A 26,733-nucleotide genomic window follows, 5' to 3' on the forward strand; every position below is an offset into this window, starting at 1 on the left:
TTGACATCCCTAAGCGAATTAATGCGTGCAATCTATAACAGAACCATAAAAATTCGCGCATTATAGGCAAGTAATATTCACGTGTCAATCCCAACAATCAGTAATTTAAGCAGAAGCTTATTTCATCACAAGGACCAAGCATATAGCAGTATTGTAATTCTCGCAAAATCAACCAAATGCAATACTTTGATGGGGACTAGATACAAATTACAGAGATCATCACAAATAATATTAATTTCAGCAAAACAAAGCCATATCGGGTCAAGCAACGTACATGAGATTATTTTGATGCAAAGCGCCCTCTCTAAAGGCCGTTCCATAAATAATAACAATGAAGGCAAACCTACACATTATTAAGCTGCACCGTGATTAGCTGCGCAGTGGGAACCAAGCCCATTGATAGGGGAGCCGCAGAATTAATAACGATATCTTTTTTCATTGCTTCAGAACCGCAAATTGGTGGTTGATTTAGAGCACGCTTTGCTACATTTACAGCCTCTTCATTCACAACCTTCGGGTAGTTTGATTGCTCCTGCTTCATGGTTGCAAAAACATTGTTCTAAAATGAGGTAAGCGAAAAGTAAATTGTATTTGTTAGCATGTGTCCGTGAACCGTCTCTATTGCTGGCGCTAATATATACACAGGGAGGTACAAAAAAGGTAATGATGTACTACTGTGATGTGCATGATTGTGGTCTAATTTGAAATCAAAAGAGATGACGCCACAATGAATCGATGGATCAAATTGTTAGGCGCACATGAAAACCGATCGATACCTCCCAATACATATGGACCCGCGTTTTGTTGAGAGTGAAGACACTGGACCTGCCACTAAATAGCATTTGATAGGAATATTATCGAATACTTGAATGACTAGCGAAATTATTCAGAGCTACTTGCATATCAAAGTATTGATGAGACTATGGGATTCCCACTTATTCAGCTATGCACAAAAGTATAACAAACATGGTTCATAATTACGCTACGACTGAGAAAATGATAAACAGAGTGGTGGCTGAGTGAGCAAATGCGGCAGCAGACGAATAGCTAAATAAAATTTTAGACAAAGTTATACAGCAATTTCGGGAACACCGAAAACGGCACTAGTCACCCATTTGTTCATGTATCAGAAAATGACTTTAGACGCATGTTAAATGTCAGTATCACAACAGCTGAAAATGAAAAAGTGTGTGAGTTTTGTGCACAGAGAACAGTATAAAAGGATGATTTTGGAATTCACAAACAGCAAGTTTACCTATTTTATAATTAACGAACGTAGGGTTCCTCCAGACTACTGACTAAAAAAAAGACTGTACAACAATCTAGCTAATGGTATTATGCTACATTTTTCGCATATAAATAGTTGTCTCATCGGAAACTGTTTAAAGTTTTGCATGAAAGGAATCAAAGTGGAAGGTACCAGGCACAATGGGTCCAATAATTCTGCAGCGGAAGAATAACAAAGAGCTAAATGGTTTTACAGGTACGGGTGTCGGATTCCCCTGGTTACTTATGGAACAGATTTGTCGGGGGCTTTAGCATGAATAATTCATAGTGGTACACAATTGCGTGAGTGGCATTTTGGACGATTAGTAATCGAAGCAGACTGAGTGGTGATGAGATTTAGCAATGGTTTAGATTGCAGCCACTTGAAAATTTGCAACGATAAACAACTAATAGAGTAGATGGAAAAAAGAATGCCTTAGCGGATTGCAATCACTATCAAGGAAGAAGTACGCATAATGAGTAGTAACATTATCCAGGCAAATTTGCGTGCTTCTTGTGGAAAGTCTCTGTAAGCAAGTGCCTAACCCTCAAAGGCCTATGAAAATGTTGTATAGTTTCACAGAAAATGTACCGAAACTAGATAAGTACTAAATAGCTACTTCGAGACATAAATTTCCAAAATAAGTTAACACACCGCGTTTGCCCTCAAACTGCTTGTATCGGCGTTCATTGATTAGGATTGTTTGGATATTTGGCATTCTCCACTAAAAGTGTGGGACGTAAAACATGTTATTAAAATATGTTTAACAATTAAGAATGTGCGGGCGTCAGAATACTTAGAATGTGTTATTATTCATAGTGAAAAATGTAAAAAGCATGTGTAACACACTACCATTAAACACTTATATATAGCGTAAAATTTTGGGGCGGTAATACCAGGCATCATACTTCTATAATCTTAGATCACTTTTGCTGAATTTACCTACCAAAAATGACTAATGCATCCGTTAAAAGGGGTATTATAACGTTGACTTTACCCAAGACGAAGCAAAATTGATCTCAAAGATTCCGATGTATTGCATAAAATAATCCTAAGTAAAGCAAAACTCGGGCATACCACTAGACAACACCACCGCCGAAATCACCGGATAACTTATAGACTGCACATCAAAAAGTTTAAAAAGTTCAAGGTCAAATGAGTTCTGCAAAAGTTTATAAAATGCAACTTAAAATTAATTACAATCCAGTAAATCCTACTCATTAATTATATGATGATTTTAATGGTCTTGCAATAAGTCACCCTTTTTTATGCTAATGCATGTAGCTGAATTTGTCAACTCAATATTTGTACAATATATTCCTTTTTAAAGCACCAAATAGGACGTTTTAACGACTTTTTGAATAGTCTTTACGTCTGGTAGGTTAGTAGAAAAATTGTCAGTGATTTACGATTTTAATATTCTGCGAATAGGTCCCGACCAGTATACAACCTTTTAGCATGAATTAAAATTTGGGACTATCACGTGACTACGCAGTTAAACTCTTGATTCCATATGATAAATGAAATTTAAACGCTCTGTCTGAAGCAGTAGAGCCCTAATATACTACACTGTTTTGATCCTAATAACGCGAAATCTGGTCCTAAATTTGCCTGTAATATTTAACCTTTTTTACTGAATCTTCCCTAAATGCTCTACCAATGATTCATGCGGCTCAAATATCAAAACATCTAACCTAATTCTACCATATAACTACCACATTATTTGTACTAGTGACTGATTAATTCGCAGTCGGTTATATGCCTTACTGGGTTTTACTACACTGATTTCACACTTCTCGGCACTTTATTTATGTGCATTTACTTGTTAGGAACGCAAATGCCTCGCCTTTACCGTTTGAACTTGATAAACATGTAAATGATAAGCCAATTCCCTGTATTCGCTTCCATGTTACGAAGACTTGTCCTTTTTGTAAGTCTGTGTTGCGTCAAGTTTAAAATACACCAATTTGTAATGGATTCTCCGTAATCATAGAACAGCCACACCATTGGGATGCAGAGAGTTCGAGTGCCGACATCAGCGAATCATGAGCCCCGGTTAGAGCCGATTTGCACAAAGAAGGAGGGTGAGGAGCGCACCCATTTAATCGCCCCGTTGTTGCGTACGTGCACGTGAGGCCTGCTCGTGCGCACCGCCGTCGCGTGACGCATGCACAGACACGTTCAACGCGAATGCGTGCTTGTGCGTGCGGATGCAGTTGTGATAAGCGCGCAGATCAATACGCACATGCATAATGCTTGCGCCTACCTCCGCGTGCACACGCATGTTCATGTGATTCATGCAATCTTCGATCCACTCCACTTGTTGCGCACGACGCACGCATCCCAAGCACACTCCAAATACTCACCTTTGCTTTTGCATAACGCCGCAGGAAAGAGAACTTGCTGCCTGCAGCCGCACTGAACCGGCAGCACGGACCCAAGCCAATTACTAGCAATATTTGTAGCGCAGCATATAGAGGGCCCTTAACTTCTCGGCCTACCTCCTTAATGCCGATACAGAAGAGTCGCATCGACTCACATCGTCGCCTATGTCAGAAGGCAAACCAAACCCGACAGCCTTTTGGCACAGCATCTCTCCGCTGTGAATCTGCTGTCAGCTTTATGGTTACTTTCAGCTCTGTGCCAAACGATTGAACCTTTCAAAGCAAAAATAACTACAGCGTGGTGGAATGTCAAAAACAAACGTTGTGAAGGGGCACTGTGCCAGTGGGCTATAGCGTGAGGTAGACAGAACATTCTAAAACTGAGGAACCGATCAACTTACAAATGCAGGGGCTGGTTGTGACACCACGATGGCGACTACATCACATACACTGCGTCACAGAGACAATTTCAAGCAATAATAATGTACGAAGCATCGGACTTAAGAACCAAATCAATTTTCTGCAGAAGATGCACGATGTCAGAAGAAGAACTGTCAGGTGAAGTCACGTAGTAAAACGCTCATCTGATGGGAGAAAACTCACGGGTCGTACCCCCGACCACAACAGGGTGACGTTTAAGTGCTTCCTGACGCAAAGCTGACTAAAGATACAAGGCTTTCTTGCTTTAAAAATAACTAACGCCGAACCGAAGAAAAATCTGAATAAAAGACCACTGATGTCATTCACCTCAGCAGTGGCGGGTCGAAATCAAATCAGCCGGCCGGCGCCACATCAACGAAGACGAAAACGTACGACGTGCAAAACAGATTAGCAAACTGCTTAACACTAAGTGTAGGCTCTCATTCCTTGGGTGTAAAACTGATGGGCAAATTCGCGATACTCCCACATCCTAACAAAGTAGACACCCCTATGGCATCGATAGGCACGCGACTAACCGGCATGGATGATCAATCGCACCAACTTCGTGCAGGCGACAATCTAATCAGTAGCAAAGATGATCCTAAACTCGAAGGTAGATTTCCCAGATTAAACTATCCAGACTTTACCAGAGGACGTTAACTTATACGTGGCACCCTCGTGTGAACACACCAAATTTCAAAACCTACAGCCACAAAGTGAGCATGGGATGTACATCTATCCAAAAGCGGAGAGCAGGTTAGCCACATTATCAGATTGCAGTTCCCTTTGAAGTTCGCATATTTACAGAGAAATAATACATCAGAAGCTGATTGAGATGATCAAGGCGACTTAGATAGATTACAAGTAACAGTAACAATTCAGAGCGCTGACTGAAAATTGACTTATTAAATTTGCCAGGTGTGTTTATTCAATCCAGTACACAACAATGTGAGCAGAAAGGAAGTGTACTAAAAGAATATTTCGATTCATTATAATAGTGGCAAAACACATGAAATGAAGGTGCAACTGATAAGAGGGCCCGTAGATTATATCTGCGGCAACCCGCTTATCTGTCGTTGCTGATAAGAGTAGCGGATGGCTTTAATTCATATAAATGATCGTGCAAAAGCGAGACTGAATGCAAGAGCCATGGGGGAGGAGGAGGGTAGAGTACAGACGTGGCGATCAGGGTCAAACACAGTGCGGCGTATCGGCTGACCGCATAAGAAAAAGAACATGAGACCTACCAGTCAGCAGAGGATTAAGAGTTAGGGAAAAGTAGAAAGCGTAAGGCGGCAATGCGCGTGCAGACATGATTCGAAGGTCAGTGCAAGAGAAGCTTGTTGGAAAGACGTTTGGCTGCATGGACATTTTGGACGTTAGCAACTTCTTCGATCAGATAGTATTTGTCCTGTCGTACTCCGCCTCAAGTAATCAAACTGACTCGTTCAGAACTAGTGCTTTTACAGAATACACAAAATAAAAAACGATGGAAACTGGCGAGTGAAACTGAATTGCGCGAGAAGTTGGTGTTCCTCGTTCGCTTAAAGAACTCGACATCGAGCTTTCTTGGTTTGTGGTGGCTCGAGAGTCGCCAAAATGGCCTCGTCGAAAACATTTTTTAAGCCACACTAAAAATGTAAAACCAGTAAACCAAAGTTGAGCAACTAGATTCGGTCGGTGCAAAACGAGTACAGGAGCCCAAAACCAAGCCGACAGGAGGAATATCATAGTAAGGCTTCAAGGATTGAGCAGAACTTTGAATAGACACTTTAACCTCCAAATCAGACACAAAGAAACGCAAGAACCTAGGTAACTAGTTTTACTACATTCGAGGGGAGGCAATACGACGAAGCCCAAATTATGCTTATAAGACAATTTATGGCTAAAATGATTTTTAGACGGTATGTCTGCCGGCAGAGACAAATAAAAAATAAGACCCTCTTACGCACTCCAGTTCATTAGTGCAAGAGTAGAAAAGCCCGATAACTTAAAGCAGCAAGGGAACTTTTCACTGATATATGTACACTTACACAAATGCCTTAAAATTGTCTCACATTAAAAGGGGATAAGTAACCACAATAGGAACTAGCCCGAGAAGAAATGTTGGAAGCGATATCTACAGGTAATAACCAAGTGAATTTACCTGTGTGAGTGCAGAGCACTCGACGTATTTGTAAGCCTTTATCTCCTTAGCCAATTTTTCGCCTTGTTCATAAGAAATCGGCTTTTGTCGATTACGCATCAATTTATCTAAGGTGGCAGTGTCGTCTCGAAGATCAATCTGCGTGCCAACCAAAAGATATGGCGTATTTGGCGCGTGATGTTTCACTTCGTTGAACCACTAAACCAGAAAAACGAAAGACATTTGAAATCTAACGACAAAACAGAACATGCAACATTGAGTAGGAAGTGAATGCACATTAAAAAACGTACAACCTAAGAACCTTAACCTTAAATAGGAAAATTAAACAACTCAAGCGATAGCTTTAAGCGAAAAAATTATCCCGGGTGCATTATGTATGATCCGCCAACCTTCTCTTTCACATTAGCAAAGGAGGTGGGATTGACAACTGAAAAGCACAACAAAAAAATGTCCGTCTGCGGATAACTAAGGGGACGCAGCCGATCATAATCCTCCTGACCAGCCGTATCAAAGAGAGCAAGAACCATAGGATCTCCGCCAATCATCACAGTTACGGCATAATTATCAAAGACCTAAAGGATGTACTACAAATTGAGACATACCGTAGGAACGTATTCTGACGGGAATTTATTTGTTGTATAAGATATCAAAAGGCACGTTTTACCCACCGCTCCATCTCCAACAACGACACACTTCATCGTCCGATTAGAGGTATTCATTTCCACAAGCTAAAAATTCACTCTATTTAACCAAAGAGCGCATACACAAGTGGGAGGACTAAAACAAATTTAAATATTAAGAAAAAAAACCTATGACCCTTTAAAGTGCACTGAAACTGTACTACAAAGGCTTCAAAAATAAAAATTAGTACTATAAAGAAAAATTAAGTTAAGAAGCAAACTAAGATTAAAATATATAAGAGCATCGTTTCAGCTTTGCAAAAGCAAACTACCACTGTCTAAAGTAAAGCTAAAGTGACTTTTGGCTGATCGTTAGTATGTACAGATAGCAAAAAAGCAATAATTTGGTTTCGAAACTTGACATATGCGATTTCAATATTAAACGACATTTCGCAAGTTTTTAATGACGGCAATCGTAGAGGTCTAAAAACACCTGATTGCTATTGCAGCGTTACGTTAATGCACTTTTTATTTTATCTTCTTGTGCACCAGCAATGGATGATTCACACATGAAATGATCTCTGTCTTCAGCTGTTCTTGACGCGCAGCATTGACCCCTTCAGTGAAGAAATAGCCGCACACCGGTTAATGCACCTATTACCGCGCAATATAATTAGACAGATATGTTGAGGACTGCTTTAAGTTAGAATTACGACCACTGCACTCATTCTGTTGAGGCACATCTAGTGTGTCGTAATAGCAACAGTTCACCCGTTATCACTTATTGTGAATAACACAATTTGGTCTGGGTTTGCGAATATGACTGTGGGGCTGCGAGAGCCTTAGTTTTGCTAATCTACAGGAGGGTGTTTGAAATTGTAGCGTCCCGAGACTCCCTGAAGACGAAAGAAGACACAATACTCTGGCAGGATGTACATATTCAGCACGGAGAAGGTGTCTAGGCTATTGGCATGGCCCAAAAGGCCGGCCCACCCAGCGAGGTACAAGGGGCCTAATTCAAAGTACAAAAGTGGCGCCTCACCAGAACTGAGGGGTAAACCACTATCGTATTACAAAAGAGCTTGTGCACATTGGAGGTGTTCCATCTAAAGGTAGTAATTCGCGACACGATCTTACTTTTAATAAATTGTTTAAATATTTGATTACTTGCATGATCTCTTTCAAATCTTACAAAATATCAATTTAAATAAACTATCAAAATATTATAATATTTCCTGCGTGGAAAAGGAGTACACTGGCTCTTGCACCCGTTTGTATTTAGTTTTTTATATCTTTTCCTTCTTTACTACTGTTAATTTTCTAAACTACTAAGACGTACTATTAGTAGAGTATTTACTGTAATATTCCCGACATTAAATTGCTTTTTGTGTAACTTACTTTTGCCTTTCTGGTGCTTTTTCTGTAGCGTTTTCAAGTAGCCTACTGATTATTAAACCTAGTTCGTGCTTAAAGCATTCTGTTTGTCCTAATTTTTTGAATTTAATAACTTAGATTAATAATCAATCGACTGTCTGATAGCCAATCCCCAGCCTTGATTGGTAGGCTTTCTTCCCCGAAGCGTGGTATTTGTCTTTGCCGTCTGCGCTTTTCGTGATTTGTCGCCTCGTGATGGGTTTTGCCAATGATGTAAACTTGTGCTTTCAGTTGCTCTAGTTTAAGGCTGACAGTGCAATAACTAACTCCGGATTATGTTTGATAGCTTGGGATTCTCATCCTGATTGCTTAATAGATATGTAATGAGGGTTACTATGCGCCTTTCATAGCTTTTATTATTGGTATACGCATGTTGAAAGGAAGCGTGTAATTAGCACTTCTAGTTACTCGAATAGTATACAAGGTCTTTTAGTTGCCTGTGTACCCAGTATGTTTACTCAACCATATCGGGAAAAACCCAGTTCTATATGTGTATGATTGGGGGCTATCAAGTTGCCTGTAAGTCACTTGCGTATTTCATGATTACTTAGTGTATGCTTGAGTGCATCCCATATTTACAAACTTTGCATTTGGCAATATAAACAGATGCGCCTTACTTTTATTTGCAGACTGCTTCCAGATGTCGGTTCTGCAACGAACAGTTCGATTGTTGGGGCGAGCAGCCAGTGTGCCGTATATGCCATGCTTTCCTCTACGACTACGCCACTAGTGATATTCTCAGTGATATTAAGTCTTCGGATGAGAAGGAGGCGTCTAATGACAGCGGGACGGAGGAGCTAGAATCGGAGACAGACCAAAGGAGGGACTCACACACCTCGTCCTTCCGATGCAACACTGCATCTAACTCTTCGCACAGTGTTTGTCCATTTCAGCGGCACATGGTACCTCCTTCGTGGCTGAACAAACGGTTTCCTTGCATGCCTACTACGTCCAATTCACCACCCAATTATACCCTAGAAAAATTGCCCAAAGAGATTCTTATCCGTTTGTTTGACTACCTCGATGACTTTTCCATTTGGGGTCTTCGCCTTGCTTCCTCCCGACTTCGTGCAATCATTGACAGTGAAATAACCGAAGCCAGATGGGCCTCATTTGTAGCTCATCGATGGCCAATATTTGTACCTCGTCATCGGATCTCTTCCTGGCGCCTCCTCTACCTCAATATGATGGATAGCGTCACGTGCAGTTTGTGCTTGTCCCGCATTCACTTTCCCACCATTTTCCCAATAGATATTCCAGGAGTGCGGTTCCGTCGTATAATTTCCGAAATACGCAGTCTCTGTGCGGACCCGCCATACGGGATTAAGGCGCTGGCTCTCGATACGGACACCTACGCTCACTGTCTAGCCGGCATTGCTGGTCCTCCTGCATCTCCCTACGAGGGAGGCCTTTTCTATGTCCATATCTTAATTCCTGATAGCCACCCAATGCGCCCACCCGTAGTCAGATTCCTCACACGCATTCTGCACCCAAACATCAGTTTCCATGGCGATATTGGTTTGGATTGCATTCGACACAATTGGAGTTTGGCACTTACTCTAGACAAAGTCCTCTTGAGTATTCAATCATTGCTTACCGAGCCTTATACAAAAGTTTGCATGGAACCGGCAATTGGTCGGCTATACAACCAAAGTCGAGATAAGTTTGAGAAGCTTGCCAAGTTGTGGACGTGGAAGTATGCTTGTCACGATTATCTCTCAACCGACTTTGTCTCCCAACTTCCAATCCCTGACTGCATTGTCTAAGCATATTCTCTGGCAAGGCACTTTTGCGCAAATTCTTTTTTTTTTTGAACTACCGACCTCTGTGTTTCAATGTGCTTTTGGTGTGTAGCATATGGCTATGCATCGTTGTATGATAAAATCTATTCCGCTTGGATGATGACCGCTGCAAGTTAATGTGGTGCGAAACAAATGTGCCAAGTTTTTTGTGTACCTTGATGGGCATTTGTATGTTTCGTGACTTACTGCTGGGAGGATTTGTAGTCGTGCCTGCACCTAGGCAACGTGAATGGTTTATCCATCGATAGCTAGTAACTAGCAAGTGCAAAGCTACTTCAGGTGATCAGGCGACAAAGTACTCTGTTATTTTCCCCTTTTTAGTAAAAATCGGGGCGTAAGTAAGCAGTAGAGTTTTTTGCTGGCTGGTTAGACCTCAATCCGCGGTAGTGATCGCAGTTGATTCCCGTTTGAGGCGGCCGACTAAATGCGCTCCTTAAACCGCCTGAATGGTTAATCAGCAAAACACTGATGTGAATGATCGCTTGATTCTCCGTATATTTGCAAAAAAGATATTTGAACGATGCTTTCGACTCTTCAAACACCGAATAATAGGGCCACAAATTTGTTTTAATTGTGTGGGACATTATATGCGCCAAAAGCGTTAGATTTTCAGTCACTATAAAGCCTTTGGAACTATCTCTTATCGAGCATAATACTTTCGGTCAAATTTACGACTAATAGTACTGTAATTTGTGAATTAAATCCGACGCAAAATACAGCCACCATTGAAGTAAGGGCACAGCTATTGGCAGATGGGAATTTGTGGAATCGCGCCGAGTGCTTTAAACCAATAAATGATAAATTCCAATGTAATATTTGATGCGCCGACGGGGCGTTGGTTAGAGATTTTCCAATTTGGAAGTGCGCGATGGGACTCACAATAGGTGAATATTCCAATTACAAACAAAAGCAGGGTGTGGAGGTAGGAATGCGAATCGTTTATTTGGTCAAAACGTATACGGTTGCCGCACATAATTACCGGCGATTTTACTAGTACATTGTCCTGTTTTGTGAACGCGTACACTACTTATCCTTTCACTGCAAATCATAGGCTTTGATTGTTTAAACCGACAAACGAAACAGGAAAAGCAATGGGTAATAAGCGGACAAATCTTTTCATTGCACAATTTGCCGTTGAGGCTTCTAAATCAAGTGAGGAGTGATAGCAGTTTTTCCATCTTCTCGATTTCTACTTTTATTGGGTCAGGCTTTTCTAAACCCTTCTTCTCCTACAAGTGAGAGGTTAAACATGTTTCGTGGAGCACAGGAATCACAAACAGGTTTTTCTGTAAAGAGGTGCATTTTAAAGTGAAATTGTGACAGACGCGAAAATTCTAAAGTGTGGAGAATAAATTCTTTAAATCTCCTGGTTCCACCCATGAGATACTTCATTCTTGACCCTAGTAATTTTGCACGAATATCAACGTACCTTTGGTTTCTTTCTCAGATTCGGAGAGAGCTTCAATGACATAACTTGACCTCTAAAAACATTAGAAGGCAAAAAAGCATCTTATCATGTAAGTTTTTTTCTTTAGCCAAAATATTTCAACATTATTGTGCCATGTGGTTTGTATTTTCCGATGAAATAGTAAACATAGTAAGAAATCCTCATTTCAGAATAATATATTTGCTCAAAAAATGCAAGATCTAGTGCACCTTACATTGCTAATGCCATAATTTACACCGCAAATAATAAGCATTTTGGAAACCAGTTAGCGATTAGTTGGATTCCGGCCTACATACGCCTTGTCATGAAGAATGTTGGTCAGATGTGATTCTTCCCGACAAGTAAAAAACCATTAATTCAAACGAAACAAAAACGGTAAAATTGGCTACAAAACATAAAATCAACAAGAACCTGGGCGGTTTTGTAATTCAGTCCAAATGACGATTCCTTTTATATTGGTCGACACAAAAAATTGATCTCAAGAGTAGCTACATGAACCCATATTTCTATTCCGTACGGTATATAGCTAATTCCATACAAAAACCGTGATTTTTAACCTGTCGTCGCCGCAGATGATGATGGGATGGACTGGGTTGAAGGCCACATGAGTCAACTTGGTGTGCTTCTTCTGAGCGACCATTTGGAGACAGAGGGGTTCGTACTTATTGACGTTGAGGTCGTAAATGCGGACATTTCCATCAGAGGTGACAGCAGCAAAAACCGTTGACGAGTAGGGTGCCCATGCGACATCCCCGACGGGCGCGCCCAAATCGAAGACGAACAGCGGATCCCTGCATACACAATGCCGAAAACTGAAAGGCCCTCGGCCTCTATGCGATTATGCCTATGGTATGCTCATAGGTTCCGGCTTTTATTTATGAATCAAGTGTAAAAATCAGCAAATTGTATCAAATTCATAGAGGTTTTGAGTGCAAATTAGCATGAGCCACTATTTGTTAACAAAAAGCGTTAACTTTAGCTAAGTCTGCTTTGGCGGCAGTAAGATTGATGCTGATATAAATTATAGCAATATTCAACATTATTTTGCAGACTTGTCACACAGATCAAAACTCACTAACTTCAGGGTGCCGTAAAAAAAACAAAATTGTTCGCCTTCAGTGCTTTTAACAATTCTGCATGCGGATGAAAGGTGATGAGAGCACTCACTCTTTGTATTGATGCCATATCTTGACGGTCCAATCAGCCGAACAAGTGATGAAGATATCATCGTGGAAGTAGTTCCAGTTCAGTCTGTACACGGCCATATTATGCGCCTTCAGGGTCAACAAATACTCCGAGCCATAGGTCCGGCTGCATTTATGAATCATCCCCTCCTCCGTGGCGATTAAGAAGATTTGCGAATCCTTTCTGTGGAACTCCAGTGCTGTCCCACTCTCTATATATTTACGCAAAGATATGAGAATAGATGTAAATTAGCTAATATATTCTATCGGGGCAGTTTATACGTAGGCACTTCCCTCAACATGGTCTTTGTAGTCAGAGCTTTGATTATTTGACAAATCATTCAGTGCTGGATCCAATTGTTGGTAAGCCAGACTCTTGAAATGGAGGTATTGTCGTGATTGACAACAGCATACACGATGCTCTATGGCTTACGCACAATGTTTCTGTTCGGCATTAAATTAAATTCAGCATGCCCAAGATTAAACAAAGTAGCCTTACCTTTGGCATTTTAGGAAAAATGCATGTATTATTCAGACCTAAAAAGCATTCAACTCTGGGAATTTTCTTCAAACTAGTAGAAATGTAGTTCTCGACGAGTGTTGTTTGATAAGTTATTGAAAACCTAGGGTTACGCTTTTTGACTTGAAGCATGTGTGGTTTCCATGAAGTGAGGAAAACACTGCCTCTAATAAATTCAAATATTTCAGAATCACAAACCTAAAGCAGAAGTTTTATGGAAGAGTGAATGAAATTGATGGGGTTTTATAAGCGATGCGATGAGCTAGTTTCCTGTTAGTTTATCTATGCTTTACTTGAGATTTGTGATCCCCATATGACAGATCAAAGACTGTTCTTACCATGCGAAGACACCTGCAGAGACCCTGGATCATCATTTGCTTCCTTTGGCAGCTGCATAAGTAGGATATCGTAGCACGTGATATCATCCTTGAAATAGTAACATAGACGCCAATTAGGTGGTTCACTTTTTCACTTGATAGCACCGGGGTCGAACAGAGCGATTAACTGCAAGTTTTACTGGAACATCAGAACATGGGACGATCGTCCACTCGCGTAAAACACATTTAACAGCAGAGGAAAGGAAAACCAAACATCCTTTTAAGGTAAATAATCGCTTTAAAATTTGCTGCAAATCTCTTTAGAAGTATAGGGAAGAAAAACATCCAATTTTTGTTGGAAATTATCGGTAATAAAGCTAACATTGTGCAAGCATATGCGGAAAACTAGTCACTTGGGCGATCACTAAATGTACTAAAACTGAGTGAACACAAAACGGTTTAATTAGTCGGTTTCCTAGACTTAAAATTATGGAATTCAAGATGAGAAGGATATATCTATTGAAAGAATAGATCCACTACTATCTATTCTGTTTAAGTACATCATAGAGTTTGTAATTACGGTGTAGCTGAAAGTCATTATGCGCATATTTGCCATACGCCACAAATCCGCGCTTAAGCAAATCGGAAAATAACAATTTTGGTAAGCACCAGAGAATGTTTTTATTATAAGGAACATAACATAACGAACTGCATATAAACATTCAGACAGGGTAGAAATTCCCCAAAACTCACGGGACATTCATGAAAAGCGCCGACACCGGACTTAAAAAAAACATTTGGCGAGAGAATCATAAACGTGCGTGCTCTAAGTCACTGCAACAATCACCATGTGGCTCAAGTAAATATGTGTATGTAAGCTTACTTAATTTTACCATCACATAAGGAAATAAGCTGTTTGGATATACAAGCTTCAAGCACACCTTAAGAATGCTCCAACTGGAAACACGACCATCTGAACTGATGGAGTAAAATACTCTATTTGGTTGTTCATCGTGAGGGAGCCAGCGGACCTGCCAAACGGGATCAGTATTTTTATTTGAATATGCCGTGCTGATGTAAAGGGGTCCGACCTTTTCCTGATTTAGTTTGTACACGCCAACCGAACCATCATAAAAACCAACGCAAATCAAAGAGTGATATTCGGGGTGTATATCAAGACAGAGCACACCCGATTCTGTTCGAAAAGTATATTCAGGATATCCAGGGTTTTTAATTGAATAAAAGCATATCATTCCACCACCTTGCTTCAAAAAATCATCTGGAAAAGCCAATGTAGAAAACAAACATATTTACCATAAATCGTGAATTTCTAGTTCAATTAAAAAAACTAGGCTCATTAATTAAGGCAATACAAAGCTCATGATTTTTGACAACGGAACAATTAAGGCCTTACGAGAACCAAGTCCAACAGCAAATAAGTCGTTATAACGTATAGACCAACAGAGCGCAGTTACAACCATTTTTCTAGACTTCTCATAAGTGAATTTCCACAAAGGCAATAAAGTTCCCAAAGAATCTCGGAATTCATCGGAAATATCTTCATAAAAAGCGAAATCTTGTAGTACATCATCAAATGTGTTTTGATTAATCATTCTTTCAACAATTTTAATGGGCTTAAGAAAGGCTGTGAGACCGTCAACCTAGAGATCCATTACATAAATAACACAACAAACACTTGAATCGGATGTCTGCCGTTTGTTGAAAGACTTGGTTTTGTTCGGCCGTACCAATGAGTGTTTTATATCTGCCGAAATTCCCTGTTTTTAAATTTAGATATAAGAGTATTAAGACCTTGTTGGCCGTTCCCGACTGATAAAAATCGTAGACACCCCACTGAGTAATATTTCCAGAAAAATTACTTCTAGCTGGTGGTTCAGTTTGGTTACCAAAGTCCTATTTAATGCAAAGCAAAAATTTTGAGTACCTTTGAGGCATTGTTGTACGTTTGACTCGCGTGTTCGCAAAAATTAAATTGGTTGACCAGCTTTATGACGGACGGTTCAGCAGAGCGCTGAACTAAGGCAGGTGCTTGCGAACCCTTTTAAGATAAAATGGTGTGAAACGAATCAAAATTTTACGCACCTCTTGTTCTTCTTCAACTTCATCTATCTTGTCCTCAGTAATAAAGGTAGGGTCTAGTAAGCCTAATTGGATTTTTGCCTCTTCTGAATCCACATGTATTATATTTCCATCTAGTTGGAAGTGTATAGCCATTTGATCAACACGTGGAATTTGTTTATATTGATTCTCCTTTTCTAAAGTTCGATGAAAAAATAAAGGGAACCTTAAAGTTAAATCGAACGATATTATCAGGACCATGTGGATCAGCCGCTGTTAGTACACGCGTTATCTCTTCTTTTAATTCCTTTTAAGTAAATAAGGGTATAAGTTTCACCTCTTCGCTTAATTGCAGTTGATCATTTGGGTGTACAGGCGCATCCTCGGAAAATGGGTCTGACACATCCTCAACCTTAACACTCTTTCTCTGCGTTTTAAAGTTTGCCTAGTACCAATAGTTTTAGTCATATGTAGAACCTTCTTTCTATTCATGAAAAATTTCAACGATTGTCAAACCAAACTTTAAATTAATGCAAATAAACCAGCTGTGTATTGATATGACGACGTCCACATTTAATGGATTCAAACACGACACATAAAAAACGAAGCCAGTAAAAAATGTGTGGAAAACTAATGAGCCTCCCACACATTTTGCACTTTGATCTTAGTGTTACATTTTTGATAGAGCAAATATTTCCGTTCATTTTTAAAGCAAGCAAGCTAATTTCGACCCTATTAACGAGACGGTAGAATTTATTTTTTGAATCAAGGGTGTGGTTTAAGTATTCATTTCCAAAAAGATAAATTTCTACGTTAGATAAAGTGACACGAACTCACGTTGGTCCATCTTCTGCATTAGAAAGAAAAAAACTGGATTCCTTGAATAATTCGTAATACTTTTTTGTTTGTTTAATTGTCGGTTCCGGTAAAGACCTACTTTGTGTCTTGACCAGTGTATCTCGCCGGGTAGGCTGGCTCCCGGGCCAAGCCGGTACCCCCTACCAATGTAGTCCACTGAGACTTCCTTGAAGACAAAAGAATACAGTAATGGAGCAGAACACTTGCGTACATTTAATCGGCAGAAGGGATAGAAGATACTAAAGTGGCCCGGACGCCAGCTCACCAGACGAGGTGCACTAGTCTCTCACCATAATCTACAATTAAACACAGCCAACGCATTACAGAGTAATGTCGCCAGCGACAGTTGCGAGCTCGTGAACACTTAAATGCTAAATCAACCAATTTATAACGTCCTTATTGCATTTCTGCATCTTCAACCACATACCTAACTCTAATGCAACACCCGGACCACCTCAGATTTTAGTGAATTTGGGCTGTTACTTCTAATAGTGAATTCAATCTAAGCAGAACTTTTGCTACCCCGTCTTCCGATGAAACCCCGCGCGTTCTATACAGACTGAGTGGGAGACCTCGTCTCGCCAATTTTAGTAAGTTTAGACCCAAGGCGTGATGGAGCGTCTCGAATCTGTTAACGAAGTTGTCATTTTATCTGCGTACCTCAGTCACACCTAAAGCTCCACACTGCAGTATTTCGGCTGTTCGGCCTTTGAGGTTGCATCCTAGCAGAATGCATTTTACATTTTTGTGAAGACTATTTTAACTTAGTAATTATTTCTCTTAATTGTCGACTAGAAGCGATTATGACAGACACTTGTCGACGACAGCGGTTTGGCATCTGCCTGGCGCCTGAAATTAGAAAGTTCAGGGGGATCACTATCACATGCATCCATGGCAAGCAGAGTTCTGTAAAATTCCCTGGGTTCAATACAAGTCAGAAGGCGATCTTCGATTTCCTTCGAAACCTCCAGCTCCTTCATAGCGCAAGCGTCCTCCACCTTTCCCGCAATCGGCGCCAGTCCTAGAAGCACCGCCAACGCTTCAACCAGTTCATCATGACGGATAGGCTCACCTATGAAGGCAAATGCAGATATCATATGTTAAAGACTCTGTTGCTATAAATAAGGAATATCAAAACAGCATATCTTCGCAAAAGCACATTTTAACAAAAGGACAATTTATTTCACCGAAACACTTCAATTCACTGAACGACAAGATTGCTTATTTTTGACACATCCTAAAAACACGAACTCACAGATGAATAGTAGTGGCAAAGTGCATTAAAGTTTGGCCTACTATTACCAAACTTCTTGGATGGAGTGCCAGTGCCTGACTGAGCGTTACCACTTACTGCGAAGATTTCAAGAGTTGGGAATCCAATAAGTGCACAAAGTAAACTTATTTAAATTATAGCTCCGCCTGACGAAGAAACTACAATTAATGAACGCCTACTTTAAACAAAGAGGACCAATCACTTGAAAGCAACAGGAGAGCGCGTTACTTAATAACAGTAATGAGAACCTTGCCGAAGCACAAATGACGCAATTGTTAAAAGTTTAAAGAGATAGAACACTCAACCACTTGCTGAAGTTACCTCAGTAAAAGTTGACCATTTAGTTTTCATTAAAAAAGTCAAGTAACTAGTTGTTTCAGGAGTCTCTCAATATGTAAAATGACTTAATTTCGGATTTAAATCCTGAAGTTAGGAGTTAAACCATTTTTTGCATTTAAGGGCTCCGTGGAGCAATAGAGGGCCCACCGACTGTTTGTAGCAACCTCAGAAGACTTGTTTGCTGCAGTTTTGGCTCTGGATACTCTCCACAGAGTTCATAGAATGGGCAATGCGGTTCATGCGGTTTTGCTGCCTCCACTATGGCCATGAATGCCGCCTGGATATCGCTTAGAGAAACACCATCATACGGTACCCGATAGTTCACAAAAACTAAAAATACACCAAATAAGCATATTATGTGAGTAGCTTTTGCTCGATATCCGTATTGCAAGAGTGTCTTTGTGTAGAAAAAACATGGTTTTGGAGGAAACCAAATTTATTTGCAAAATCCCGTAGGTATGGCGAACTCAATCGTCTATTTCACTCAAACAAATAAGACACTATTGAGCTTTTAAGCATAAGACGCGTACTATAGACAATGTAGCCACCAATATAACGTGCGAGAAGTATTAAATCAGCAACTAGTTGTAAAATTAGCTTTTAAGCGATAGTCCGACAAACCTAGACTTATACTTAATTTTAAAAATGAATCAAAATGGGTTCTGCTTTTCCATGCAGAATAACTGGAACAAGAGATGCCTTGTAGTTATGAGAATAGTAGAAGTTTTTTGAAGGAGAAGTGTAAGTGAACTTACGTTTAACAAATGTATCAAAGTCAAACTCAGTGACGTAACGTCCTGTGGAGCCAAACCTTGAATATTTTATTTCATTCATCATGTTTTCTATCTAGAATGAATAGAAGTCGACATTCCAGTAAGTCAGTTAACATGAAAGCTATCATTATTTCAAATCCCTACGTCAGCATCAGCCACGAAAAGACCCATTGCTCTCGTGAGGTAGGGTATCTCGGTGATAGGAATCGTGTATGATGTTAGCCTTGTGTGGGTACAGGAGATCCCTTGAACTCGCAGCAGAGACAAATAAAAGTAATCCTTCATATCATTTAATTCTTCCGCTGTGAGCATATCATAGAATGGTTGCATTGGATTGCAATACAGATACGTTTGGGAAACGAGAACCCTAAAGCAATACTGATTGTACAGGGCTCACAAATGTGAGAAAAAACAGCGAAAGTGGACTGCGAAGCGAAAGCTCACCCCGGATCAGCTCTCCACATGTGCATTGCGTTGGCTGGGCCACCAGCAGTAAAGATAAACCGGAAGTCCCGAGAGACTGCAAGGTCGGAGGTGTACCCGGTGCCGTGCTCTTTACAGGGGTGGGCGACTATATTTGCAGCCTTGTAGGGATCACCATCCAGTGGAACCAAAACCAGCCCCAGTTGTTCATTCGTAAGAAAGACCAAACAGCTCTTGTTAGACGGCTTTTCCACAACGGTTGGTGTGCATGGAGGAGAAGGAAAATCATCCTTCTCTGGCAAAGTTGCTAAGCTATAAGAAAAAGAAAAAAAAAGTGGACCCAAAAGTAGTCGGTGCGTTTGACGGTATGCATAAGATCGCTTCTGTTACCTCGTCTCTTTAAAAGTTGGCCTATATCACAATAGTATTAATGGAATTATTCTTGAGCAAGACTATGAATTTGGATATTTCAAACATTCTTGAGACTCAGAACAATTGTAAACTAAGAATCGGTGGAATGCTTATAACCGCCGAGTTCCACAAGACTGCAAGGAAACACATGAAGAGAACGCTAGTTATGGAAAATTAAACGGTGTCTACCTTGCTGAATTGCTATCACACTTAACGATCCGCGAGAAGTCACTCACCGCACGAAAGGAGCACCCTTCACGGGGGCCATTACAGTTTTTCGAATAGCCAACGCATCGACATCGAAGAGTCGGAATTTCGAATCGGAATTGGCATAGCAGATGAAATTCTCAGAGTAAAAATCCCCCATTGAGGTGAAGCACTGGGGCTTTGCAATGTGCTCAACTTGGATACGTCTCTTTAGTGGAAGAACGTTGTGCTTTGCACTCAGTACATCGTACTCTATCTAAGGTTTTTCACAAAAGGTGGCAATTAAGCGTTGTCCCATATGAAATGGATCAGGGTCTTATCCTTTTTTCCATCAGTGTGCCATGAAAGAGAATAAACTAATCCCAAAAATATATCTTAATTAGATAGAATCTCACAGTCTTACACACCAGATTTATTGGAGCTTCTGTTTATGTGTTCGCCCAATCTGCAATGTTTTAATGGATTCGTGAAGAAGGGACGAAGTGCTTTTAACATACCAACATTCGGTCTTCGCCCAGTGTAAAGAGCCTAGGGGTGGCATTGTTGTCGCACGTTTTGAAGAGTATGTCCACAATATTGTCGCCGTGCGCACGGTATCGACCGGAGAAGACCCATCCGCGATCCAGAGAGTTGCAGGTGCTCTTCCTCCGCAGAAGCGTGGTTGAGTGCTGTGTGTCCTATTGACGAGCATGAAAGATATTTTGCGGACACTAATAGGGGGCACTTACAATGTAGGCACAGTAGGTGCTATCGGAACTAAAGGCGATCTTCTTCACAATCCCTTTAGCGTAATCGAAAGGAGGTTGCTTGGTGTCATCCAAGGTGATGGCATCAAGGAATATAACACGACCGGAAGTGCAACCCACGGCTAAAATAGGTGACAGAAAATTTTATCAGTAACAGAAGGTGAAATGAATTTGAAATTTCTAATCGAACCCAAAAATTGGACATTTCATCTTAAAGTCGCATTTCTACTGGCAATTTAAACTATGATCACGCAAGCAATGATTAAGTTTAAGGTTGACGAAATCATTTAATGCAAAGCATTTAACTGGAGAACCGTTCAGGCGCTTGTATGGTAAAAGTGACTTTGGGAATAGGGAATCTATCATCATTACATATGAGCGAACTGGATACGCGAAACGTGGACACTGTCTAAGCTGCAGAAGACTTCTTCATAGTAGCATTCTCGTTCAATGCCCAAGTGGCTAACTTAAGAGGCATGTGGGAGATCCAAAGTAAATGGATTGGTGGAATTTATTAGTATGAAGTAAAGTGAAACAACGCGGTACATCTCACCCAGTACAGTGGTTTAAATATCGTAACAAAAAGTGATGTTGATGAGGAAAGCGGTAACAAAGAATATTGCTTAATTTTAATGCACCAGTAAGTTGCATAATTGAAAGGATTGTCGTTGAATGATTGAAAGATCACAGATTGCAAAAATGCATACCGAGAAAGCCCCCGTAGGGATCAAAAGCGCAAGAATTCAGCTGCTGATTCTCAAGCATTCGCGTGCGGACGGGTACTCTAGGGAGGGACAATGGAGGTGTAAGCTATTCAATCTCCACAGTAAAATAGGACTAAATAAAAACAAATTTATATCGAAAAGAAGGGTAGTACTTACAACCACTTATAATTCCAAGTCTTTATCATACCGCTATGACCAACTGTGGTAATTAAATCCCTAAAAAGCAAATCAAAAACAGAGTTGAATCAAAGGTGTGAGGCAGGGGGTCATATACCTTTGCAGGAGGATTACCGAAATGGATGAGAAGAAATACCGTTGATTGTAGCACACTGGTCTCTTTCAAGAAGCTGACAAGTTTGAGAATGAAAGAGTTAAACAAAGCAGGAATGAAAACGGAAAAAAAAACATTGCGGAACTAGCCTTAACAACTTTCCCCTCAATTTGGAGACTCAGTATAATGGCCTGGGATGTACTGATGAGGAAATCCTCGGTAGCAAAAGTAACTCTCGGATCCAGAGTGTCTATATGACTATTTTGGGCACTGGATTCCTCCAAACCACTATATCAAATACAACAACACATTATTACGCGCTTCCGATCGAAGACGTTCTCTTGGTAGAACAACACATTATATTGGTTAAAATGAATTTCTTTTGCAATCAGTTAAGAAAAAAAACAGAAAAAGTGCTTAAACCGGCGAAATATGTTTCATTTGTGACACTCTTTCTTTAAGTTACCAAAGTAAAGTGACCTGAAATAAGAAGGCCTGCTTAGTAGTCAGGGAATTTCCAAAATGTAGAAAAAAGTTGCTACAAGTGTAGAAGATTTCAGGAGTAAATGACAGGCCTTAGTGAGATGGCATATCACAGCTGAATTTACGTGACTATTCACACGTTAGAAATGTGATAATACCGAAAAAATCGGCTTAGTAACCATAAACATGCTAATGCTGGTTTCCTTCATGAGACCCGCAACGATGGATTAAGGTTGGATTATGCCTCCCTTCATCACTTTCCCTCCCAGTTTATTCAAACACTTGGCAAGCGAATTGTTGAATGTTTAGTGAAAAATCAAGCACCACCGAGTAATACGAATGAGGTAACTTACAATTTTTCAAAGACACTGCACCTATAACCAAAATAAAGCAGGAAGAAGTGAATCCACTAATCATGACTTATTTCTGGAATCACTATCCACAATAGATCCATTGTCATATGAGATTGAGCTGCAAAAGAATACTTAGTACCTGTTTCAATGACATGTAAACTTGATCACTTTACGGCATTTTCGCTGCGTCAAAGTTTATTTGCTGTTACTTTTATTATTTGCGAAAAGTTCCCATCTCTCGGTGACCATAAATGGGTGATCAAATTACAATAAACAAAACTAACTCATTAAAGAGTCCTGTCTCAGCAAAACTGACTGACGAAATCGGGCCGGATTTGAGATCATGATGCCAATGAAGAAGGTTAAAGTCCGAGTCGGAGAATCGAATCTGACCACTTTCATCGCCTGTAACGATTGCTATCCTGGACGAAACACTATGCAAGTATTTGTAGAGAAGATGAACTCAGTCGGAAAGGTACACTCAGATAGGCTACAAAATAAACTTAAATTACCAAGAAGTTATGGTAAGGAAGGTGATTCCTATCTGATGCAAGGGAATCAGCTTCGTTGCAGCTCTAAAGCAAGGTGATTTCTTCAGGTCTAAATAATTGATAAACTCAGCTAAAATAAGTGAGAAATTGTTAATGTAAACAGAAATCCAAAGCAATTGCACTTTCATTTGCTTTAGTGGAGAAATGAAAAGGAAGTGGCATTTGAGCGCAATTAATTGACCTAGAATTGAGTAGTTTTTGTGTGCAATAAGCCAAAATTGTCTGTTTATGTGGCATCCATAAAACAAGGTGCTAACATTCAACATTTCATTATAACAAATTTGAAAAAGACTAAACGGGATCAAAATGTGGATGTAAGGCTTACTAACGCTTGGAGTTGATGAACATTACAATAAGTAAGTTAACAATTTACTCGCGATAAACAAAGGCGCAATGTCTATACGTCTTAGTTCTAATGTTGTCTATAATGCCTACGCAAAATGGACCTTCATGCATCATTTTGGCGCAGGATGATAAATCAAGAGGGCCGTGAGCTCTGGTGACTGTATGGAATTCGCGAACATGCAGTGGGCATGAGTAAGCACTCTAAAATACCAGGCGGCTAGAAAACAGTGTCCCTATGGTCTCACCCTTTTTAGTCCACCGACTCTTTTCCCAAACAACGATGTAGCCCCTGTTAGTTGCCGTTATTGCCATATCGGTGTCCGGAACGTAAGCAGACATAACGAACTTGCCGTAGTTTGTCCGGAAAGTTGACGAACATAGAGGGGGTGAGTGGGAGGTCATGCATCCCCCTAATGTCTTCGTCAAAATGTCCAGTAATTTTATTAGTTCTTTATTTGAAATAGTATATGGTAAATAATATAAGAACCATACATCATAAGTGAAGTGTCTACATACACATTACGAAGAAACCTGCCAATATTCATTGTTTGGAAAAACTAGGCAGGACATGTGCGTCGGTTTGATGGTTTATTAGTATATTTAAAACTGCTTTGTTTGTCGCATCTGTATGCTGGTTGGTTTTAAGAGTAAGTCAAATTCTAAATAATAAGGTGTCGGTATTTAACAGCGAGAATTGTGTCAAATAAGTACTAATCACCTAGTTAGCTTTAAAACAGTCTCTTAGCTTATCAAACCCCCAAAACTGGTATCTGACTGTTCCCGTATTTTAAATTAGCTTCTTGTAAGAGTTTTACCTAGTCCAAAAAGAAGGCTATGCATAATCGGCTCGCGAATGAAAATGTATCAATAGACTCACAACTGCATTATTTACCAAAAATTAAGTTAGTTAATATTAAGCCCTCTGTTATGAGACAGGATTCCAAACAAAATTCAGGATTCATATGGATATATTGAAATAAAAAAAACAATAAAAAGGGCAGTCTTACCCAATCATAGAACACGACATGAGTTTCGCTATTGGACATGGCCTGGAAGTAATTATCTGACCTGAAGGCGATGTGCGCCTGAACACCAAGTTTGTCGCTTTCGAGTTGAGTAAAGCAGAGGGGGTGCTCAGCAGAACTGGTCCAGTCCCACACAGCAAGGACCTGGTGCGTAGGATCCGCGCTCAGAGTGGCCAAATAGCGCGCGTCGGGTGAAAGGCGGACAGCCATTACGCCGTCACGGTGAATCGTAAAGAGGCAGCGAACCGGCGTGCGGCTGCGCGCGTCCCACACAATCACCGCACTATCCGGTCCTCGATCCCCTGTGCTCAACCAGCGACGGTCCTTGCTCGCGCAGGCGCACACTATCGTGTTCACCTACCCTTACACATAAATGTAAAAAAAAGACGACTCAGGAAAGCAGTAATCTAAGTAGGATTATTCCACCTGATAGTAATACTGGTTACTGCAACACACTTCAACCAGTCTTCAGTAATGCCATTTTCCAGACCATCTGCGGAACCGTTAAAGGTTAAAAACACCTTCAGCATCGTCATTATCTTAAAGGAATTAGAGTCGATCGTTTGAATCGGTAAGGAGTCTTCTCAATATTTATGATAGGCCCAAATGCGATTCCATATTTACCCGTGGTTTTACATCAACATTGCTTTATTACCAACATTAACACAGGTAAAAGTTGAAATTATAAAATATGTTTCTGAATAAAAAGATTAATATTAAGTAGTTTTAGAGGCAAGAACAAGTTAATTTGGAAAACTAATGCAGAAAATCATACGTGTCCACGTAGAATATGTTGCGCGTTTTTCTTTACGTCATAAATCACAGCAAGGTGACCAGATACGAAAAAGAGGCAAAAATTCATGCCGTCGCTCAAATTTATCACGGGAACGTGATGATTGAAGCTGAAAACTCGAACAGGTTTTAGGGCTTCTCGGGCACAGGACAACACCGATAGTTCGCGTTTCTGTTCCTTTTCTTTGGCAGGCAACTCGGTAGACATTGATGCAGACTGATACTCCTTGTCAGGGGGACCACCGTCTAAATAATCATCAGGCCCCCACGTATCTTTTACAAGCATCTGAAAGCAGAGGGAGATCCCCATATCTTCTGTCGAGATGTCAACAGTTGCCGAGCGTGACACCGCGTTTTCATCGGATGCTAAATACAGGTTTTTTAGTCCTAAAGGTGGTAGAAGCAATTAATTCGATTTTGCTTTTAATTCCAAAGGTTAAAGGCCAACTTCGAGACAGGTAAAATGAAACAGCACAGTAATATTTTTTAAAGTTGGCAATCTGCTTAACAGTGCAAGGATCAAAATCAGGTACAAAAGTAAAAAAAATGAGATAAGCGGCTTAAAAAGAAGTTAGGCACCTCAAAACAAATCAAGATATCGGCGTTTTCTCAAAAATACAGTTGGAGCCTATTTTAAGTGTTTGAATCTGTACATCCTTAAAGTGGCGTAGGCTATTGTGCAAGTCAAGAGCAAGCATACTTAGATAAAATCCACCACTAGACAAACCTGAATTCTTACTAAAGTCACATGTAACTCAAAAAATTTCGAGGAAAGACTTTGTCCCAGAATTTTGGTTTTTAGCAGAAGTGTGCATCAATAGGCGAAAATCAGTGGAATTTTCCAGTCATACTCTCAGTAAATATGTGCAGTTAACATACAACCCATACTTATTGAGAAAATCTGCTTAGTACAGAAATTACCCACTAGAGTTACCAAGGCCAGTGTACTGCATACTTATGTCAGTTACAGCATGTATTTTCATTCTGAAGTTCAAACTCGAAGAACAAAACCGCGCAACTTACCCCCTTCTTTTGGTGGCAGATATTTGCGTTTAGCAAAATTGTGGCCTCCACCTTGACCCCGCATTTTGTGTCAACACATTTGAAGGGATGCAATTCTGAATGGAATTACAAGGTCAAACGAGTACCTTAAAACATTTTTGTTTTAGTTTTCCGTTAATTACATCTCTCCTTACGGAACATTCGACGGTATGATCCGTGGTAATAATAACGCAACCGAGAGTAGTATCCAAAAGCCGAATCAATATACCATCTCTTTGAGGTCTGACCAGCCTGAGGATTTGTGGTGTATCGAGGTAAAATGAATGACAAAGAGAGGTGGTATATTGATGCCGGTTACCTAAAATCCCTACTTATGCCTAAGAAAAAGCCGGTTTTCACCTAGAATAATACAGAAACCCATAGTATGTAAAGTACAACAATACCACGCATTGTAATTACGCAAATCTGAGTACGTTGGTGCAGTTATTAGAATGTTACAGTGCTATCGAAGCTTTACTGCTCGCTTCCATTTAGGT

General features: G+C 40.2%; 3 protein-coding genes across 3 annotated transcripts; 1 reads left to right on the forward strand and 2 right to left on the reverse strand. All coding sequences in view use genetic code 11, as the record gives it.

Moving 5' to 3' along the window:
- Nucleotides 1-5,615: 5,615 nt before the first annotated feature.
- EGR_00052 (Cdc42) lies at nucleotides 5,616-6,936 on the reverse strand (the record flags this gene model as incomplete). The annotated part of the gene is made up of 4 exons (XM_024489301.1): nucleotides 5,616-5,702; nucleotides 6,218-6,415; nucleotides 6,607-6,789; nucleotides 6,820-6,936. 4 exons carry the CDS (start codon nucleotides 6,934-6,936, stop codon nucleotides 5,616-5,618), a joined length of 585 nt encoding a protein of 194 aa, XP_024355979.1.
- Nucleotides 6,937-7,808: 872 nt separating this feature from the next.
- On the forward strand, nucleotides 7,809-10,037 carry EGR_00053 (Ubiquitin-conjugating enzyme E2; the record flags this gene model as incomplete). The annotated part of the gene is made up of 3 exons (XM_024489302.1): nucleotides 7,809-7,838; nucleotides 8,401-8,484; nucleotides 8,901-10,037. The coding sequence occupies 3 exons, from the start codon at nucleotides 7,809-7,811 to the stop codon at nucleotides 10,035-10,037; spliced, it is 1,251 nt and encodes a 416-aa protein (XP_024355980.1).
- Nucleotides 10,038-11,221: 1,184 nt separating this feature from the next.
- Nucleotides 11,222-26,282, reverse strand: EGR_00054 (Dynein intermediate chain 2, ciliary; the record flags this gene model as incomplete). The annotated part of the gene is made up of 30 exons (XM_024489303.1): nucleotides 11,222-11,302; nucleotides 11,503-11,554; nucleotides 12,078-12,311; nucleotides 12,688-12,916; nucleotides 13,563-13,650; nucleotides 14,483-14,820; nucleotides 14,956-15,202; nucleotides 15,236-15,319; nucleotides 15,354-15,455; nucleotides 15,487-15,600; nucleotides 15,645-15,812; nucleotides 15,847-15,927; nucleotides 15,958-16,065; nucleotides 16,558-16,644; nucleotides 17,291-17,550; nucleotides 18,238-18,420; nucleotides 18,846-18,936; nucleotides 19,008-19,230; nucleotides 19,308-19,598; nucleotides 19,934-20,160; nucleotides 20,402-20,581; nucleotides 20,633-20,772; nucleotides 21,358-21,434; nucleotides 21,782-21,934; nucleotides 22,767-22,904; nucleotides 22,995-23,103; nucleotides 23,624-23,795; nucleotides 24,386-24,760; nucleotides 25,179-25,582; nucleotides 26,219-26,282. 30 exons carry the CDS (start codon nucleotides 26,280-26,282, stop codon nucleotides 11,222-11,224), a joined length of 5,100 nt encoding a protein of 1,699 aa, XP_024355981.1.
- Between the last annotated feature and the right edge of the window lie 451 nt (nucleotides 26,283-26,733).

The sequence above is a fragment of the Echinococcus granulosus genome (genome assembly GCF_000524195.1).
Source record: "Echinococcus granulosus chromosome Unknown EG_S00001, whole genome shotgun sequence".
Taxonomy (NCBI): Eukaryota; Metazoa; Platyhelminthes; class Cestoda; order Cyclophyllidea; family Taeniidae; genus Echinococcus; species Echinococcus granulosus.